The sequence below is a fragment of the Podarcis melisellensis genome, assembly GCF_964234715.1.
Source record: "Podarcis melisellensis genome assembly, chromosome: 6".
NCBI classification, from domain to species: domain Eukaryota; kingdom Metazoa; phylum Chordata; class Lepidosauria; order Squamata; family Lacertidae; genus Podarcis; species Podarcis melisellensis.
Window position 1 is genome coordinate 78,390,778 of NC_138538.1, and position 18,475 is coordinate 78,409,252.

The 18,475-nt window shown below is 40.3% G+C and overlaps 2 protein-coding genes across 11 annotated transcripts in view; one reads left to right on the forward strand and one right to left on the reverse strand.

Moving 5' to 3' along the window:
* Nucleotides 1-18,475, forward strand: part of NTNG1 (netrin G1) — a 212,569-nt gene that overhangs the window by 22,683 nt on the left and 171,411 nt on the right. The window lies entirely within an intron of this gene.
* LOC309373345 (uncharacterized protein) overlaps nt 10,022-18,475 on the reverse strand; it is a 69,647-nt gene continuing 61,193 nt past the window's right edge. The window contains exon 4 of the mRNA XM_081917480.1: nt 10,022-11,034. Coding sequence (XP_081773606.1) covers nt 11,021-11,034 — 14 coding nt within the window. The 3' untranslated portion in view covers nt 10,022-11,020. The remainder of the gene's footprint in view (nt 11,035-18,475) is intronic.

The following is an 18,475-nucleotide window of genomic DNA, read 5'->3' on the forward strand; positions in this document are numbered from 1 at the left end:
TTTTATACTTAGTTTGTTTAGGCTGAGAAAGACTTAATTGCTCCAAGACCACCTAGTGAACTTTGTGGCAAAGTGAGGAACTGAAGTCTCATTCTATAAGCACACTTGTTAGACCAGGCTTCCTCAACCTCAGCCCTCCAGATATTTTGAGACTACAATTCCCATCATCCCTGACCACTGGTCCTGCTAGCTAGGGATCATGAGAGTTGTAGGCCAAAAACATCTGGAGGGCCGAGGTTGAGGAAGCCTGTGTTAGACCATCCAACGGATGTCACAGAAGTGAAAGAGAATGGTAAAAACCCAGCCCACCACTCTGAGATATGCTCTGGGGAATAGAGTGTCTGTTGCTTCTGTGACTGCAAAAATTAATTACATCACATTAGGCCTACTAAATGCCTTGCACAGTTTAGCATCTTGGGCAGGTTAATCAAAGGACTCTTAAGAAACAATAACCATCAATATTGTTATTGATGATGATGATGATAATACTACTACTAATAATAATATACAGTGCCATTGATGCCATTGAAACATAATGCAATCATTATTGTTAAATACAGTCCTGTAGCAACTTTGTTGAAAAAGAATTTTTTTTTTTAAAGAGGCAGGTCTTGTCCCCCAAAAGCTTGCAGAGAAGGATGAAGGGGAGGGATGAAGATGCAAGAAATAAGGAAGGACAATGCAAGCAGAAGCAGCTACACAACATTAAAAATTGTTGTGGTGACTATAGTGTTTCTATTTCAAATATTAGAGAATGATCCAACTCCCCCCAAAAAAAAACCTACCAAAAAAGAAAGAAACCACCAGCTATGCTATAAAAAGAAGCTAAGCATTGAGACCCTCTTTTCAGCTATGATTTCTTTGCCAGCTCATGATAAAAGAGCTTCTTTCCCGAGCCCCCTAAGCGGATGCCTGATAAAATCTCTCTAATCTCATTTTTGTATTCATTACCAAGATCAACCTTTTCTTGCGAGTTTCTTTCGCCAACATACTGATCTGTCTCCAGCAGGTGTGGAAACTTGCAAGCAGAACAAAAGTAACGTGGCGCTGAGATTGTATCAAAACTGATAAAACGCTATTAGAAAACTTGAAGGCAGCTGAGAGGTGATGGGGGTAACACGAAATCCTGAGCTCTATGTTGCTACATTTGGGGGCATTGCGATATTCTCAAACGTCGAACGTACATGTGCTTTTTCGTCATTTCCCAGTGTGTGTTCTCTCTGAACTGAACTGGGGGAAAGAATATGAGAATTCTGTTGCTGTTCCTAATGATGTGCACTTGCAATTGTGGAGAAGGACTGTGGAGTACAAATTAACAGTCCTGCAAAGTCCTGCTACTGAGTGTAGAGATGATCAGGCTATTTTTATATTCTATTATTGTTATTGTGGATAGGTTAGGCCTTTGGTGGGGGTAAGCGCCATGAAAATCTTGTTAAAATAATAGTAACGCAGGGCAGCCCCTGAAAATGAATTGCTCTCAGTATTCACTTGATCATTTGTTGACCTAATACAGCACGCTTGGTTTTCAAATGGTGGGTCACAACTTCATCTAAAGTGAGTCACCACAGTGGTGGCATTGCTATCTTTTGGAGAGAGAGAGAAACAGAATAACACAGAGAGAACGAGAGCAGGGTGGGAGGCGAGAAAAATGTGACAATCAGAGTGAGTGAGGGAGAAATCTATCTATGTATTTATGATACATACGTATGTATGTATGTACGTACGTACATACATGCCTCAACCATCTGACTGGATTGCCCCAACAACTCTGGGTGGCTTCTAGCATAATACAGTAAAAGCCCAACAGAATGTGAACACTTTAAAACAGTGCAATGATTGCTTTTTATTCCTTGGAACTTCCTTCACCTCTCCTCATGCATCATGTGCTCCCCAAATCTGCTCCAGAGGTTTTGGGGAACCCCTAGAATTGGTTTAGGGTGCGGTGAGGGAAAGGTCCACTGTGAAAGTGTAAGTCCTTGAACTGATGGGACTCATAGCCAGATACTGCCCATCCTCAGGGCTAACAAATTAAAAGTGGGGCAGGATGGGATTAAAGTCAAGCCCTCACCCTGGATCTGGAAAGACTGAAGCTCGCTGATTAGGGGTGTTCAATTCAGTCTATTTCTATTTTGTTTCATTTGCAATGGTTTTCATCTATAGCTCAGCTCTGTCCTGTTTCCATGTCAATCTGCTCCCCCCTCCAAAAAAGACTAAATCTACAGTAAAATTTGCACTTGCCTACTTATTTAACTTCACAACTGTATTTTCCAGTCTACACATTAGTCTAGGGGATGCAGATCCAGTCAGCTTGCTTTGGAATTGACAAGGATTGGACGCGTTAAGCATCCTTGCTACTGATATAAGAGATCGCAGTGGGACGTCATAATGGATCAGGCAGGCTCTTGGGTATGTTAGGCACACAGCATTGAAGACAGGCAGGAAAGCTGTGCAATTTCCCCCTTCCATAACTCATCTGAAGAACACGGTGAAGCAGAAAAGTTCCTGAGAAGATACGAAAAAGATTTGGGTAGAGAGGAGGCAAGACAGCGAGGAGGTGACCTGGTCGTGGGGGGGGCCGGGGGGGACGGGGACGGGGGTGGGGGGTCAGAGGAGGAAACAGAGGATTCAAAGTCGGAGGAAGAAGAAGAAGGAGAAGGCAGAGAATCTAAAAGAAGGAATAATACCAGATTATAAAGCAGAAATAAGGATAAAGTGAACCTAGCAATAACCCAAAATGTCTCTTAAGTTTTTTTCGTGGAATGTGAACGGATTTAACGATAAGCCCAAGAGAAATAAATTTGAAAAGATTATAAAGAAAAAAAACATTGATGTCATTTGTTGCCAAGAAACCCATGTTGCTAAAAAACACAAGCATATTCTAATAAATAAAAGGTTGGGAATAGAATTCATCAATTCAGATTCTAAGAAAAAGAGAGGAGTAGTAATTTATGCGAAAGAGAAATTAGAACCCAAACAAATATGCAAGGATGAGGAAGGAAGAATCTTAGGAATCCAAATTAATTACCAGGGAGAGAGAATAAATGTGGTAACAGTCTATGCCCCAAACTCAAATAGAATGGAGTTTTTCAAAAAATTGGAACAACTTTTATTAGATTTAGATAACAACAAACTAGTCCTACTTGGAGATTTAAACGCAGTGCCGACACCAGAATTAGATAGAAACACAAGGGAAAAAAATTTAAACCAAGGGAAATTACCAAAATCGTTCAATGATTTGGAAGAAAATCTGGACTTAATAGATATATGGAGATATAGAAACCCCACAACGAAACAATTTACCCACTTCTCTGAACCACACCAGAGTTGGAGCAGACTGGATCAAATATGGATCTCGAGAGAATTAGTAATAAGAACGGAGAGATGTGAAATTTTACCCAGAACTTTATCGGATCACAGCCCAATAACATTACAATTAAAATGGAAGACCCAAGGTCTGTACAGATGGAGAATGAATGACTACCTATTTGAAAAAGAAGAAGTGATCGAAAAAGCAAAAACCACTATAAAAGATTATTTTGCTTTAAATATTAACAAAGAGACTGGAATAGATACAGTATGGGATGCCAGTAAGGCAGTGTTAAGAGGTCTCCTGATACAACAAAACTCCCAAAGAAAAAAGGCTAAGGAAAGAAAAAAAGAAGAATTAATCCTTCAACTGAAAGAATGTGAAAAAAATATGATAAAAAATCCAAAAGATGATTGCCATAAACAACAATATAAAATGCTCCAAACACAATATTCAACATTAATAAGCCAAGAGGTTGAATGGGGAATAAAGTTAATGAAACAAAAGTTCTTCGAATCGGCAAATAAAATTGGAAAATTTCTGGCGTGGCAGCTGAGGAAAAGAAGAAAATGTAGCATCATAAACAAAATAAAAGTAGATGAGCAAGTTTTGGAAGATCCTAAAGTAATAAAAAAGCACTTCCTTAAATTTTATATGAATTTATACAAAAGGGAAGAAGAAGATTTAACGAACATTATAAAATACCTAGAAGAAAATAGTCCAAAAAAAATAACAGAAGAAGAAAGAACCGCCTTAAACAGACCTATAAAAATAGAGGAAATTCGAGAAGCGATTAAGAGGATGAAATTAGGAAAAGCCCCAGGACCAGATGGTTTATCAGCTAAATATTACAAGGTCCTAGAGGAATATATAACACCAGTACTATGTGACGTTATGAATGAAATATTAAGAGGGGGAAAAATGCCAACATCCTGGAAAGAAGCCTACATTACTTTGATCCCGAAACCAGATTCAGATAAACTTAATATTAAGAATTACAGACCGATTTCACTACTGAACAATGATTATAAAATCTTTGCAGACATAATGGCACACAGACTTAAAAAATGTTTAATTAACCTTATACACAATGATCAGGCCGGCTTCCTTCCTAATAGACAAATAAAAGACAACATCAGACACACAATAGACATTATTGAATATCTAGAATGTCATAACGAAATCCCTGCCGCTTTAATGTTCGTCGACGCCGAGAAGGCTTTCGATAATGTCTCCTGGGGTTTTCTAATAAAATGTCTGGAAAAAACAGGGATAGAGGGCACATTCCTAGAAGGAGTTAGAGCAATATACACACAACAAAGAGCCAGATTAATTATAAATAACAACCTGACAGAACAGTTTGAAATAGCAAAAGGTACTCGACAGGGGTGCCCTCTATCACCGCTGCTGTTTATCATAGTCTTAGAGACAATTACAAATAAGATAAGGAAAACCCCAGAGATCCGTGGTATAAAAATCAGCGCGAATGAACATAAATTGAAAACATATGCAGATGACCTTATGTTGTCATTGGAAGAACCAAAGGAGAGCATCGGCAAAGTTATAAAATTACTAGAAGAATTTGGAAAACTATCGGGATTTAAATTGAACAAAGAAAAAACCAAAATAATGACTAAAAATATGAAAGAAGACATCATAAATGAGCTTGAAAGACAAACTGGAATTAAAATAACCAAAAAAGTAAAATACCTTGGAATTTGGATGACTATGAAAAATATAAATTTGATGGAAAATAATTATAAGAAAACATGGAAAGAGATAATGAAGGACTTGGACACATGGAGCAGATTACATCTCTCGTGGATGGGCAGAATGGCGGCAATTAAAATGAGTTTATTACCCAAATTACTCTTCTTATTCCAGAACATTCCAATAATTAGGGGAATTGCAATATTTAAAGAATGGCAAAGACTACTTTCCAAATTTATTTGGCAGGGAAAAAGACCCAGAATTAAATTTAAACTACTTACAGACCAAAGAGATAGGGGGGGTCTTGCGGTCCCAAATCTGAGGTTATACTATGAGGCCGCATGTCTTTGTTGGGTAAAAGACTGGATCGTCATTAAAAATAGAGAGATGTTAGATCTAGAGGGGTTTAATTTAAGATTCGGTTGGCACGCTTATCTATGGCGAGATAAGGGAAGGGTTCATAAAGGTTTTTCTAACCATATTTTCAGAGGGCCACTACTGGAAGTCTGGGAAAGGAATAAAAAATTGCTGGAGCAGAAGACACCCTGGTGGCTATCACCAATTGATATTTTAACAATTAAAAAATTAAACATTGAGGGGGAACGATGGACGTATGAGGACTTACTAACTAAAACAGAATCCGGGTGGAGGATCAGACCATACGAAGAAATAAAAAATAAGTTGACTGGTTGGATTCAATATCATCAAATAAATTCAATGTGGACGGAAGACAAAAAGATTGGAATAAATGAGAAAAAATCTAGATTCCAGATTGAAATAATAGAAAGTAAAACAAAATTATTATCAAAAATGTATAACCAGTTGCTTGAGTGGGACACCAAGGATGAGGAAGTAAAGGAGGTGATGGTGAGGTGGGCGGTAGATCTAGGGTATAATATAGAGTTTGATAAATGGAAGGCTTTATGGTGTAAAGATATGAACTTTTCGGCATGCACGACACTTAAGGAAAATATGTACAAGATGATGTACAGATGGTACATAACGCCGATAAAATTGTATAAAATTTATAGAACAGGCGACAAACTGTGTTGGAAATGTAAGAGTAAAGAGGGCGAATTTATTCACATGTGGTGGACGTGCGAGATTCTCAAAAAATTCTGGGAATCTATCTATAATGAATTAAAAAAAATTCTCAAATATACATTTCTTAAAAAACCTGAAACCTTCCTGCTGGGGATAATTGGCAAAGATATTAAAGAAGAAGATAGAACCCTTCTTCAATACGCAACAGCGGCCGCTAGAACCCTCATAGCACAGTACTGGAAAACAGCAAAAATCCCAACATTAAAGGAGTGGCAATTTAAATTAATGGATTATTTAGAATTGGCAAAATTGACTCAGAAAATAAGAAATCAAAAACGTACAAAATTTAGTAATGAATGGGATAAATTTAGAATATATATGGAAATAGAGACAAAGGGAAAATCAAAATGTTAATCAGAAATATAGATGTATCTAAAAAAAAAAAATTCACAGTAGGCATGAGATAACGCTTACTATGTTATAAATTTTATTTTGGAATAGATACAGCAGAAAGATAATTAAGATAACATTATCCGAAATCGAGATAAAGGGAAGTCGATCAATGTTGTTGTAAAATTAATGTAAGTTGTGTTGTTCATGTTGTACGTATTTTATGTTCTTTTTCTTTTCTTTTTTTCTTTTCTTTTTATGTTTATTTCATTTACTTTTGTCTGTTGTATGTCTGTGAAATATATTTATGCAAAACTTAATAAAAAAAAAATAAAAAAAAAATGAAGAACACGGTGGAAAGGTATATCTCTAAGCACTGGCTGCCAAAAGATAAATAAAAATAAAATAAATTGCAAATTGCAGCGCCTTACAACTCTATTAACCAGAAGATGGGGGAATAGCCAGCTTTTCATTTTAATGAGATGTCAGATCTCACCCTTGCTGTCCCATGCATCTTAATGCACCTGGCTGGCTGCGCCGACTTGGAGACTCAGAGGCTTTGTCATTATTCGGCAGTGCCTTTCTCTAATTTCTTGTGACACATGGTGCTAAAATCCTCCAGAAATGTGAGGTGAGGCAGGAGAAGATTCTTGCAGACAGCCTTGCTGCGAGAGTGCTCATTTGCATTATTCATTAGGCAGGAGCATTGATTTGCATCTCGTCGTGGCTGTCTCTGTTTCGCGGCAAGAGAGTTCTTGAGATTACTAAATTTTTACGATATTAATATCGCCTGTTTGGGAATAGAGCACCACCATTGTCTGGCTTGTGGGGGTGTTTTTTTGGGGGGGTCCCGGTGCTGATCACAAAAAGGCTTCCAAAAACTCTGCGCCATCACCTCTTTATGTAAAATGCAGCTTTCTGCCGTTTAACCAAAAAATATGCTCCTTTCCTTCATTGCGCAGTTAAAAAATATATTTATATGACGGAAATACAGCCCTGTTAGCCGGTGCATCCAATTAGACCCTAATTGCAGGCTGGCTGCTAGTTTTATAAGGCAATGCTTCAGATACACGGGCTGTTCCTGCTGCAGTGTTTGCACACTGTTTAATAACATCTGCAATACTTTCTGCCATTTAGGTTGTCTGAAGTACTAGCCTGTTAAGGACGTTATGTCTTTCATTCGATAGGACAGCTGTTCTGAAAGTTAAGGAACACAGGATTGAGTTTCCTCCCTCCTCCTAAATCTCGTTAATTAATTTACATTGTGCTTAGCACTGAATCACAGTTATTCAATTAGAAAAGCTTGGGGGGGGGAGGGAAGATCTAACGAGTTTTAGACTCGCATATGCTATGCACATTTTTTGTTTTCCTTGTGCGTGGCATTATTGAACTGTGCCAGGCTAGTTTATTTATAAAGAAACGAAGCAATAGCTTTTTCCTTCCCGTGTTTCTAATGGAGACAGTGTGAGTGCTAGTTAAAAGATGAGGTTGACCAGCCAAGAGCAAAGAACAAGCTGCTCTACTGTTCTCTGATGCACCCTGAAGCATTTATACGCCACTATTCTTGTCAGATGACGATGCGCAGCGTCTAACAATATGCAGTATATCGGAACAATATACTGATGAATCCAAAAACAGCTGAACGAAACAGAACAAGACAGAAAACAATACAGCCATCAGAAGCTAAAGCAGAAACAAACATTTTAACAGCCAACCAAACTGAGGCTATAGAAACAAAACCCAATAGCAGAACCAACACAATTTTTACCCAAATGCTTTACAAAACCACTAGATTTTAGCCTGTGGCCCTAGATTAAATGGTTCAGGACCTCAAAGACCACCTCTCTCCATATGAACCTGTTTGGACCCTGAGATTACCTTTTGAGCCCTTCTTTGTGTGCCTCCTCCATGAGAGGTCTGGAGGGTGGCAACATGAGAGCAGGCCTTTTCTGCAGTGGCCCCCTGTTTGTGGAGCCACTGCAGAAAAGGAATGCTCTCCCCAGGGAGGTTTGGCCGGCACCTTCATAATAATACCTTTAGATGCCAGGTAAAAACATTATTCTTTAACCAGGCCTCTGGCTGATTGGCATCCAGTGCCCTTTTAAGATGTGTTGGGGAGGGGGGTATTGCTGGGTTGTTCTTGTTTTTTTATTTTTATTATGTATTTTGTGTCTTTATATTGTGATTTTATCTTGCGAACTGCCATGAGACCTGTGTGTATAGGGCGGTAAATTGTACGTATGAATGAATGATTGATTATATAGTGTAGTATTGGTGCCACACCTGAAAAGGCCCTGCTGCTAGTGGACACCTGCCTTTTCATTTGTCAGAGGTGCCAGGAGCAAAGCCTCTGATATTGAATGGAGTGCATGGGGTGGCATATATGGGAGAAAGCAGTTTCTTATTAGGGCTAATGTAGCTCGGTGGGTAGGAAGAAGAATTTCAGGTTTGATTAAATGAATTTAGGCTACAGTCTTAAGATTGGTGTGTGTGTGTGTGTGTGTGTGTGTGTGTGGAACAGAAGGCAATACAACTGCTGTATCCAAAGCTCTTGCTTGCAGATTGGACATGAGGTATCAAAGTATGGTGTGAATGCATCCTGTAACAGCCATTTCCATTATGGTGCTACCTATTAAAGATGCTGTTACAATTACTGTTATTGTTATCTTCACACATGAGTCTATGGAGGATGTAGGCATATAACGCTTGCTAAAGTTTTGGAGAATTGCAGGGGAAGAGAGAGGACCAATTTCAGGAGGATGGTGTAAATGGTGGTGCACAAAGCATCAGTTGCACCACTTTAGCACATATCCCTTTGATCATCATGCGCTGGAATTGGAAAACATTAGGGTGAATCCTCTGGACCAAATAAATTCAGCATACATCTCTCATAGCCATCATGGTAGCTGGCTGGCTATTGCTTTGCTTAAAAACACACACAACTGAATGCTGCAGAAAGATTATGGTGTACATGTGCATGCATGTTATACTACGTATAGACTTCCTTGTAATCCTTCCCAATAGTTAATGGATCAGACATCTTTCTGAGAGTTTCACAAATCCACATAATGTCCCTGATTATTTCACTGTACGCTAGGACCCAAGATTTACTTGCATAGATGTGGATAACAACCCCCTTGTCCTAACAGCCACGTATGGAAGTCAGAGATTTCTCTGCTATCAAGGATTAAACAGGAATTCTAGTTCATTCCACACACACACACACACACACACCCTATTCCCTCTTGGCTCATCCTGTTTGAGTTAGCAGCCTGTGGAGAAACACTGCTTTAGGACAATTTCACACGCCAAGGGTCAAACTGTCTGCTTTTTTTGAGGATACTGCCTTCACAGCTGTAGAAAAACCTGGGGATGAAAAGAGAATCGCCCCTTTTGGACCAATGTATTTTGATGTAACTAGGACAGCTGGTGATAGCCCCATAAGTGCATCGCTAAAAAGCCAAATTACAAAAGAGGGCATAAAAATAGCAGCTGGCTCTCTGGTAAGTTCTTACCACTTGCCAAAGCCCACTGTACTTAACAAGCAAAAAAAAAAAAAGCCCCCACAAAAAGTGCATTAAAATACAGTCCTGCCTTTCATATGCACACTCGATACGTTTCCAAAAACAGTCTGTGCACAACTGCTAGGTTTCAGAATGACTTTTAATAACCTGAACATTCAAGCGGTGTGTGGCGTATGCACTCCATTAAACTCTACTGGTTTCATGGGACTCCTTCTTAGGAGATTTATATTGTAATAGTTCCACTCTCATCATATTTGTCTGGAGTAAATAGACACATCTTGCAAATTCTCAGTATGCAACATTGGAAGAAGGCCAATTCCTGCCTCATTTTTCAGCCAAACTCCCACTGAAATGAGTGGCATCTTTGCCTCATTAAGGAGTTCAGAGCCAGGCCTGCAATATGCAAAATCCCACTGCATGTTGTTTTTGCATATCCCTCGCGAAGGAGGAAGCAAAGCTATCAAGACAGGCTGCAGTTCTGAACCCTTGCCTACTCGCTGTCCATTTTCACATCTTTTAAAACACCGAGCTACTTTAAACAAAACACCCTGCAATTATTCTATCAATCTAACGGGTGTCTTGAAGCCAGCCATGCCGACATAAAACGATAACACTTCCAGGCTGCACATGTCTCCAGTTTCGCAAAGGGAGCTGTATTTCGTTCCCATGCAAATCAACTAATTTAAAATATTGTTACGATGGAAAAGTGAACCTCTTCCAAATCAGGGACTGCCAAATTCAAGAGTGGCAAAATAAGCCAAATTGGTTCCCTTAAGGTTCTTGTTTTTTCTTCCAGACTAGATTGACTAATGAACTTGGATGTGGAGGGAAGTGTTGATATCTTCTGTATGTTTGCTGTCTCACCTGCAGCCTAGTTGAGGGGGAAAGTGTGCCATTTTTTTTCAAGGATAGAGGGATGCTGTCCTCTGCCCAGATTGCAAATCCTCCTGGTTTCCTCTGAACTCGGTAGCTCCACCTTAGGAGACATTAAGTTTTGCTTCTGTGGCAGAAGAGTCGGGGTGTGTGGCACCATGGCAGTAGTCTTTTAAACTGTGAAAGCTGAATATATAGGAAACATAAATTAAATCTTTGGCAAGGAGGCATATACGGCTGTAGACTGATACCTAGATTATGGGGAAGTTGAAACCAAACATACAGTTTTCTGATTTGAGGTATAAATAAGATATTGTTCTAAAGTAGCCTTCACCCACATGGTACCATCCTGATATTTTGGACTAGAGCTTCCAATTCCAGCACAGTCATTTGAAGTGCAAAGCATGGCTGCCATGCTCTCACGGGAGAAAAAAAAAGAAAGAGAGGATGTCCCGGGGATGGGGAAAGATGCCTGGTTTTTCCAGGACACTTGCAGGGTATGCCATATTGTGCACAGTGTATCTTTAATCCCAACCCTTCAATAAGGTAGAGTTAGAGGGATTGTGAGATCATACTAATTAAAATATATTATTTATGCATTTGTGTTAATTTAGGCACGGGTGGCGCTGTGGGCTAATCCACAGAGCCTAGGACCTGCCAATCAGAAGGTCGGCGGTTCGAATCCCTGCGACGGGGTGAGCTCCTGTTGTTTGGTCCCAGCTCCTGCCAACCTAGCAGTTCGAAAGCACTTCAAAGTGCAAGTAAATAAATAGGTACCGCTCTGGCGGGAAGGTAAACAGTGTTTCCGTGTGCTGCTCTGGTTCGCCAGAAGCGGCTTTGTCATGCTGGCCACATGACCCGGAAGCTCCCTCAGTCAATAAAGCGAGATGAGCGCTGCAACCCCAGAGTCGGCCACGACTAGACCTAATGGTCAGGGGTCCCTTTACCTTTACCCATATATATTATTTTAACTATAGATTTACCAATCCGTCAGTGATAATTTACATGTGTTATTAATTCACTCTTTAATGTATATTGTTGTATAATTTATTTAATTTCTTTCTTTCTTTCTTTCTTTCTTTCTTTCTTTCTTTCTTTCTTTCTTTCTTTCTTTCTTTCTTTCTTAGAGCACCTCTATGTTATCAGGCATCCTAAGTGCATTTAACTGGGTGCATGCAGAAACTTCCATTAGATCTTCATACTCAATGTGCAAAGGGCCGTGTTCGCATGTTGTAACTCTTCATAGCTGGCAGTTGTTCCCAAACTTGGTACCAAGGCTTAAATGGCTTGCTTAAGCCACTTCTGTACCTTCAATTCTCTTTTATTTCTTATTCTTCCTTCTGGTTCAGAGAGGGAAATTTGCCACTTAAGGGTTAGTGTGCACAGAGTACAAGTGCCCTTTCCTTGGGGAAGGTATTGGTTTCCAAAATCTAGATTCACAACACCATCCTATGCCATCCCTCGTTTCTGAATGGCCCTCAAATGACAAGCTTTGAACAACTCTGGCTCATGTAACAAGCTATCAGACGCTTCACACACTCGCGACTTAAAGCACAAGAGCAGGTCGCTCTTTTTCTCAGAATGGAATCAAACCTGGTTTGGGGGAAACACATCAAAGAGCAGTATCTCAGAAGAAGAAGCAGGATAGATACAAGACAGATGTGGACAGATATGTGTACACTGCTTCCCAAACGAGTGGTGGAAGCAAACTGGATGCAAAGTAATTGGGACTGTGTACACAGCCAAGGCCTTAGAGGCGCCCAGGAACATTCTGAGTATGGCTTGTGTGCAAGCCCAGACTCCTCTACACAGCTTTATACCTTGTGTGTTCATGAAAATGCCTCAAAAAGGGATAGAGTGAACATGCAAAATACATCTTTTTTCTATTGGCTTTTCCATACTCCTTATACATTCACTGCCGGGAACTGCAAGGAAAGTACAGAGAGGGAGTGGGTATGAAGAAGGCAGAAAGAGGTTTCTTGGTACAGCCAAGTGTTCATTCAGCCTTGCATATCCACAGATAAGCACCAAAGTAAATGCTTTAATAAATGAAAATTACTACCTGGCTGGTAAGTTGAAAAGGCACCTTGTGTACTGATTAGGGAAGCGAATGTGTGGGTGGATTTTTTTGGGGGGGGAGAGGAAAGGGAGTAAAAGTATTATTCTCTCAGATGTAATAATGAAAAGAATGTGTTCCAAGGTAACCCAATAAAATAATAATAAATTGGTAAGGAAGCAGCAGGGAGGAGACTTCAGTTATTCGGTGGTGGGGTAAAGGCACTCTGTTGATTCTTAGAGGAACTTTCCTCATATTCTAGGACTTAGCATTAGTACATAAAGCAGCCTCCTTGGCTGAATCCTGGTGAATTCTCGGCACAAATTGAAATGGAGACTTTTAGAGCTTTTCTGTCCCTGATGACAAGAAGGGCATCGAGTTGTAACAATAAATCATCAATCTGTTTATATGCAAAGCTGCTGAATGGGGGGGGGGAATGAAGAGGACAGTTGTGTGTGTATGTATATGTGGATTGCGTGGAGCATGCAATTGCTCAGTGACGAGAGAAAAGCACTCTGAATATGCTCAGAGAAACACTTTTTAAAACCGCTAGTTTTGCTTAGGAGTCCTATGTTGTGGATTTACTGATTGATCTCAGGATAGTCTCTCATTGTTGTGCCTTGGTGTTACTCAGCTATAAAATGGGGCCAATATCCTATAAATGCAACATAATTCATGTATGTATAATAATCCCACCAGCACTCTGTATGTGTGTGTGTGTGTTCTGGGGAGAGCAGGTATCCAATTATGCATATGCCCAGAGGCCTATGCAGATAGCTGTCTATATTTTTAGCTCTCCTTGGGAGAGTGGCTACAGACTTGGAGACTTGACTAAAGGGCGTCTGCCATGATGAGCTCCTGCATTTTGGAATTCACCAATACACCACTGCCCCCATTCACTGCGAAAAATCTGCAGGTCACTTGGCATGGTGAACTCTGCTCATGCCTGATTTTGGCATGGTGTGAAACAGTGGCATAATTATGAGGAGTTACAGGTAGACACTGCACCTTTTGGGACTGTGCTGCCCCATGATGTGATTCACCTTTTCAGAACTCCCCTTTCCTGTCCAGAGCAGATCCTGGGACACCCTCCTGCCTGAAGGAGAGATAGCTGTGTTCTAGATCTGTATCCTCCTCCTTTCCCCATGCTGTTACATGTACATGTCCTCTGCGTTTTATGTATTCCTGCAATTTTTTTAATTCCTTGAGCCTGCCAATACCTTGTGTGTTCGTGTGGTGCAATTTTGAATAGAAAAAATGGATGCCTTTTTCGGACTACAGTGGTACCTCCGGTTACAAACTTAATTTGTTACGGAGGTCTGTTCTTAACCCGAAACCGTTCTCAACATGAGGCGCGCTTTTGCTAATGGGGCCTCCCACTGCCGCAGCGCCGCTGGTACATGACTTCTGCTCACATCCTGGGGCAAAGTTCACAACAAGGAGCATCTACTTCCGGGTTAGCAGAGCTCGTTACCTGAAGCATTCGTGGTGGTACGTAAACCGAGGTTCCACTGTATTTAAAGAAATATTATAGTATGATGAACTCACGAGCAGGATTTGAGCTATGAGCAACGGAAGTAATTAGATTATGATATCATGGTTATGATCTAATAGTTACCGTAGGTTGCAGCAGAAGGGGGAGAAACAACAACTCCATGGAAAAGAGGGTGGGAAGTCGATAAAAATAAGAGGAAAGACGAAATTGTGTTTTGATAATGTTGAAACTTAATAAAAAATAAGCCCTGAACTTTGGAAGTAGAAGGAACGATGTTCACTTGTCTGGGTCTTTTTTGTATATGTGTCTATACAAAATGTGTATATATATTTTGTATATTCCCCAGCCAGGAAAGAGAATAGCTATGGGATGGGGCTGGCACAGACCATTTGGCTCCAGCAGACCTTGAGCATTCCGCACCATGGCCATCCACAGTCCATGAAAGGGATGCTTCAGAACAGAGAATCAGGATGTTAAGAGAACCAAAAGCTGGCCTTTTAGTTAGATGACATGGACCACGCACGTGGAAGATAATAGGTAAATCTGCAACACACACTCTTCTGATAAGCAAAACGGAAAGCAGGGCAATTGCAGATAGTGTGAATAGTTACTCTTTTGCACCATGTGGGTTACCCGCTTGTAGCTTCTAACTAAACTGCCCCCTGACATATTATGAAGTGTGGTATCTAAATAATCTAAAATAAAGAACTGCTTTGTCTTTAGGTCCCCCCTCAATCATAGATGGATGGATGTGGATTATAATAGCCATCCAAAAGAGCTGAGAACCAACTGTGTGCCATCAGCGCCTTTTGCTCCAGCTAGGAAAGCAATATTTACTACATTTTTTAAACTGTATACACTGCAGAAATAAACACTGCTATCTTACTTAATTGGACACACAATGTGTGGGGAAATGTGCCCTTTTCTGAATAGAGATGAGGGAGTTAGCCTCCTGGTTTCAGTTAGGATAATTACAATTGTAAAGCTGTGTTTTCCAACTCCCACCACCCAGAAATATACCCTTCCAAACCTTTAATTAAACCAAGAGAAATGCTTCGGTTTTTTTCTGGTTATTGCCAAAACATGTTTCGGATGCCTGGAGGAGTGTTTGATTGCACTTTCATTAGAATTCAATTTCTATCAGCCATACAGGTGCAATGAAAGAAATAAAAATTAATTAAAACTGTGGACATGTTTATCCCCTCCAGGTGCCATGAAAGGTAGTGGCAGAGACATTTTTCAAGTAATTAAACAGACATCTCTCTGTTTTCTAATGAGTTACTACTCGCCGCTCTAAAAATGCACCAAGCAGGATTCATCATCAGTCTATAACAGGTGATGGGAGAGTTCTGTATTGGAATAGCAGCAGGATCAGCTCCATTGTCTCCATTGTCTGGCTGCCCCATAAACAGACCAGCATAATGGGGGTGACTTTATTTTCATTTAATGAGTCCCTGAATTCCCATGTGCACAAGCATGCAATATCCTCAGTTATATCAATGGAATACAGCCTTTCCTTCTTCCTTTTGTACAAACTGGGCATGTCCCTTTCAAATAATCTCTTCTCCAAACAGAACATCTTCTATCCTCCTTATCCCTGGGCTCCAGAAGCTACCACTGCAGGGAAAGAGAGGCTTCCTAATTCCTCTCCCCTTTTACCCCTTACTCTCCAGCCACGCCCAGTTCCTGGCTTTCTTGTGAGTAGGCTCATGACCAGGTCTTTACTTACAAGTAGACTATTAGCTCGCAGGAATCCTTTTAGATGTCCAATGCAGCTGCATCCCATTTGCCCAGCAATGAGCAGCGGGGTGTGGGTGGGTGGGTGTCAATCACCCAGAGACCAGCATTCCAATTTCAGGGCAGGCTGGAAAGCAGTCTTAAAAACAGCTCCTACCAGCTATTCATAAATATCTTGGGTCAAGAAAGTATTCCGCCTAAATTGCTAGCTTGGAACTGCCCAGCAAAAAGAAAGGACATTGTTAGAACTTTCATTGTGCTTCTCCTTTATGTAGTAAAGCAGGAAGTTGAGCACATTCTCTGCACCTCTGGTGGATGTTCCATAATGTCGTTTCTGTAGCAGAAAGAAATAAAACATTTATCTCCTAATGCCAAAGTGTGGACATATTGCCAGTTAAGATGAATTCTCCAAGGGATTTTTCATTTAACAGTCTTTCTCTCTCTGATTCATCATTTTGGAAACTTTCTTTAGGCTTCTGATTTTTATTATTTTTTATTATTTTTTACAGCATACCACTAAATAATATCAAAGGACTTTTTTCTTAGGAAAAAAACTTTGTGGCACGACCTTCAAAACCTTCACCTGGCTACACCAGAAATGATTATAAAAGATTGTGGCTGCAATCCAGCAAAGTGAACTATGAGTAAATTTTGAAAAGCAATGCTGGTAATTCATTGCAGGGAGTGAGTGTGAAGGCACTGAATGGGGAATATACAGACGAACTCAACAGTGTGTGCAGACAGTGGCTTGTACAGTGGTACCTCTGGATGCGAACGGGATCCATTCTGGAGCCTCGTTCACATCCTGAGTAGAACGCAACTCGCAACTGTGCAGGTCGTGATTCGCCGCTTCATTTTGAGCGTCTGTGCATGTGCGAGTGGCGAAACCCAGAAGTAACGCGTTCCATTACTTCAGGGTCGCGGCGGAGCGTAACCTGAAAATGCTCAACCTGAAGCATATTTAACCCGAGGTATGACTGTAAACACTTTTGTATCGTGGCCTGTGTCAAAAAGTAAAATGCTTAGCAGACACTACAGTACTTTCTTTTAATTCTCTTGCATGCTGCTGCAGATATTTGGTGTTTAGGGTAGAGTGTAGCTAAGTAGTCAAGAAATACTTACAAGGGCAAACAAACATCAGAGGAATCTGCTATACAAATTTGCCTATAGAAAAATGTGAGAATGGAAGTTTTTGGTTTGTTGTAGAGTGTAAAGGCTGCGGGTGAAACAGAAAAAAAAGGAAAAGAAAACCTCCTCCCCCACACACACACACTTTATCAGCCTCCCTCCATTTTTACAGAAACAGAAAACAAAAATGGGGGAGAACAGATCCTTGCGTCAACTTTCCTGTTTTTCTTCTGAGCTTTCACACCTCTAATTTATTATAAGGGGAAATTTTTCCCAAGATAAAATTGGACTCTGGGCGGGGGGCAAGGGTTGACTCTTGTAAATTACTTTTGTTCTTGTAAAATGATGAACAAAATCAGGTTCTTTTGAATGGTTAATCAAGAGCAATTTTCTTTCTTTTTCTGCATCATTTTATATTCAATAGTAGGTATTGATTGCCCACTTCGTAAGCAAAATCAATTATGAGTGAAGTATAAATTCGTTGGTTTTATAATTACACACCTTATAACAGAATGCATTAATGACACCCAGCTCCAGAGATACCGTCTGGTCACAACAAAAGCCTATTTTAAACCAGAGTGCAAAACATATTTACGTGATTCCGAATCTGGATTTTGACTTCTTCAGAACTTTCTCTGCTCCCTTTACAAGGTCATTGTTTATACAACAAATGGTAGGTTGTAGTTTGCATTGCTTTAATATTGCAAGCGCATTATGCACTGATTAAAGAACAGAGCACAGCTATACATCATACCCTGCCGGTCAGTTTTCCAAGGTCTATAGTTCATCATTGTTGGGAGACAGAATGCCAGACTAGAAGAACCCTTACTCTGATCCATCAAGGTGATCTTTATGTTCTTACATTAAATCACAGGAAGGCAGCATGGTGCGCTCACCCCTCCCATCCATGTTTTGGACTAAAGCTCCTATGATTCCTTCCCATTGCCCATGCTACTTGGGCCTCATGCAAGTTCTATTCCACAACATCTGGAGGGCGCAACCTCCAGAGTTGCCCGTTCCTTATTAAGGCATATGCAACAAATGTTGGGAATAGGAATTTGAAGACTGAAAAAAGAGCAATGGTACAATGGAGGTGTAAAGACTGTCCACTTAGAGTTCACACATTGAACAGAGCTGACATTGAAAGAGCCAATCTGCCACTTGTCTTCTCCTTATGATTGAAACAGTGGTCAGAGCTCTCTAGCATTGCA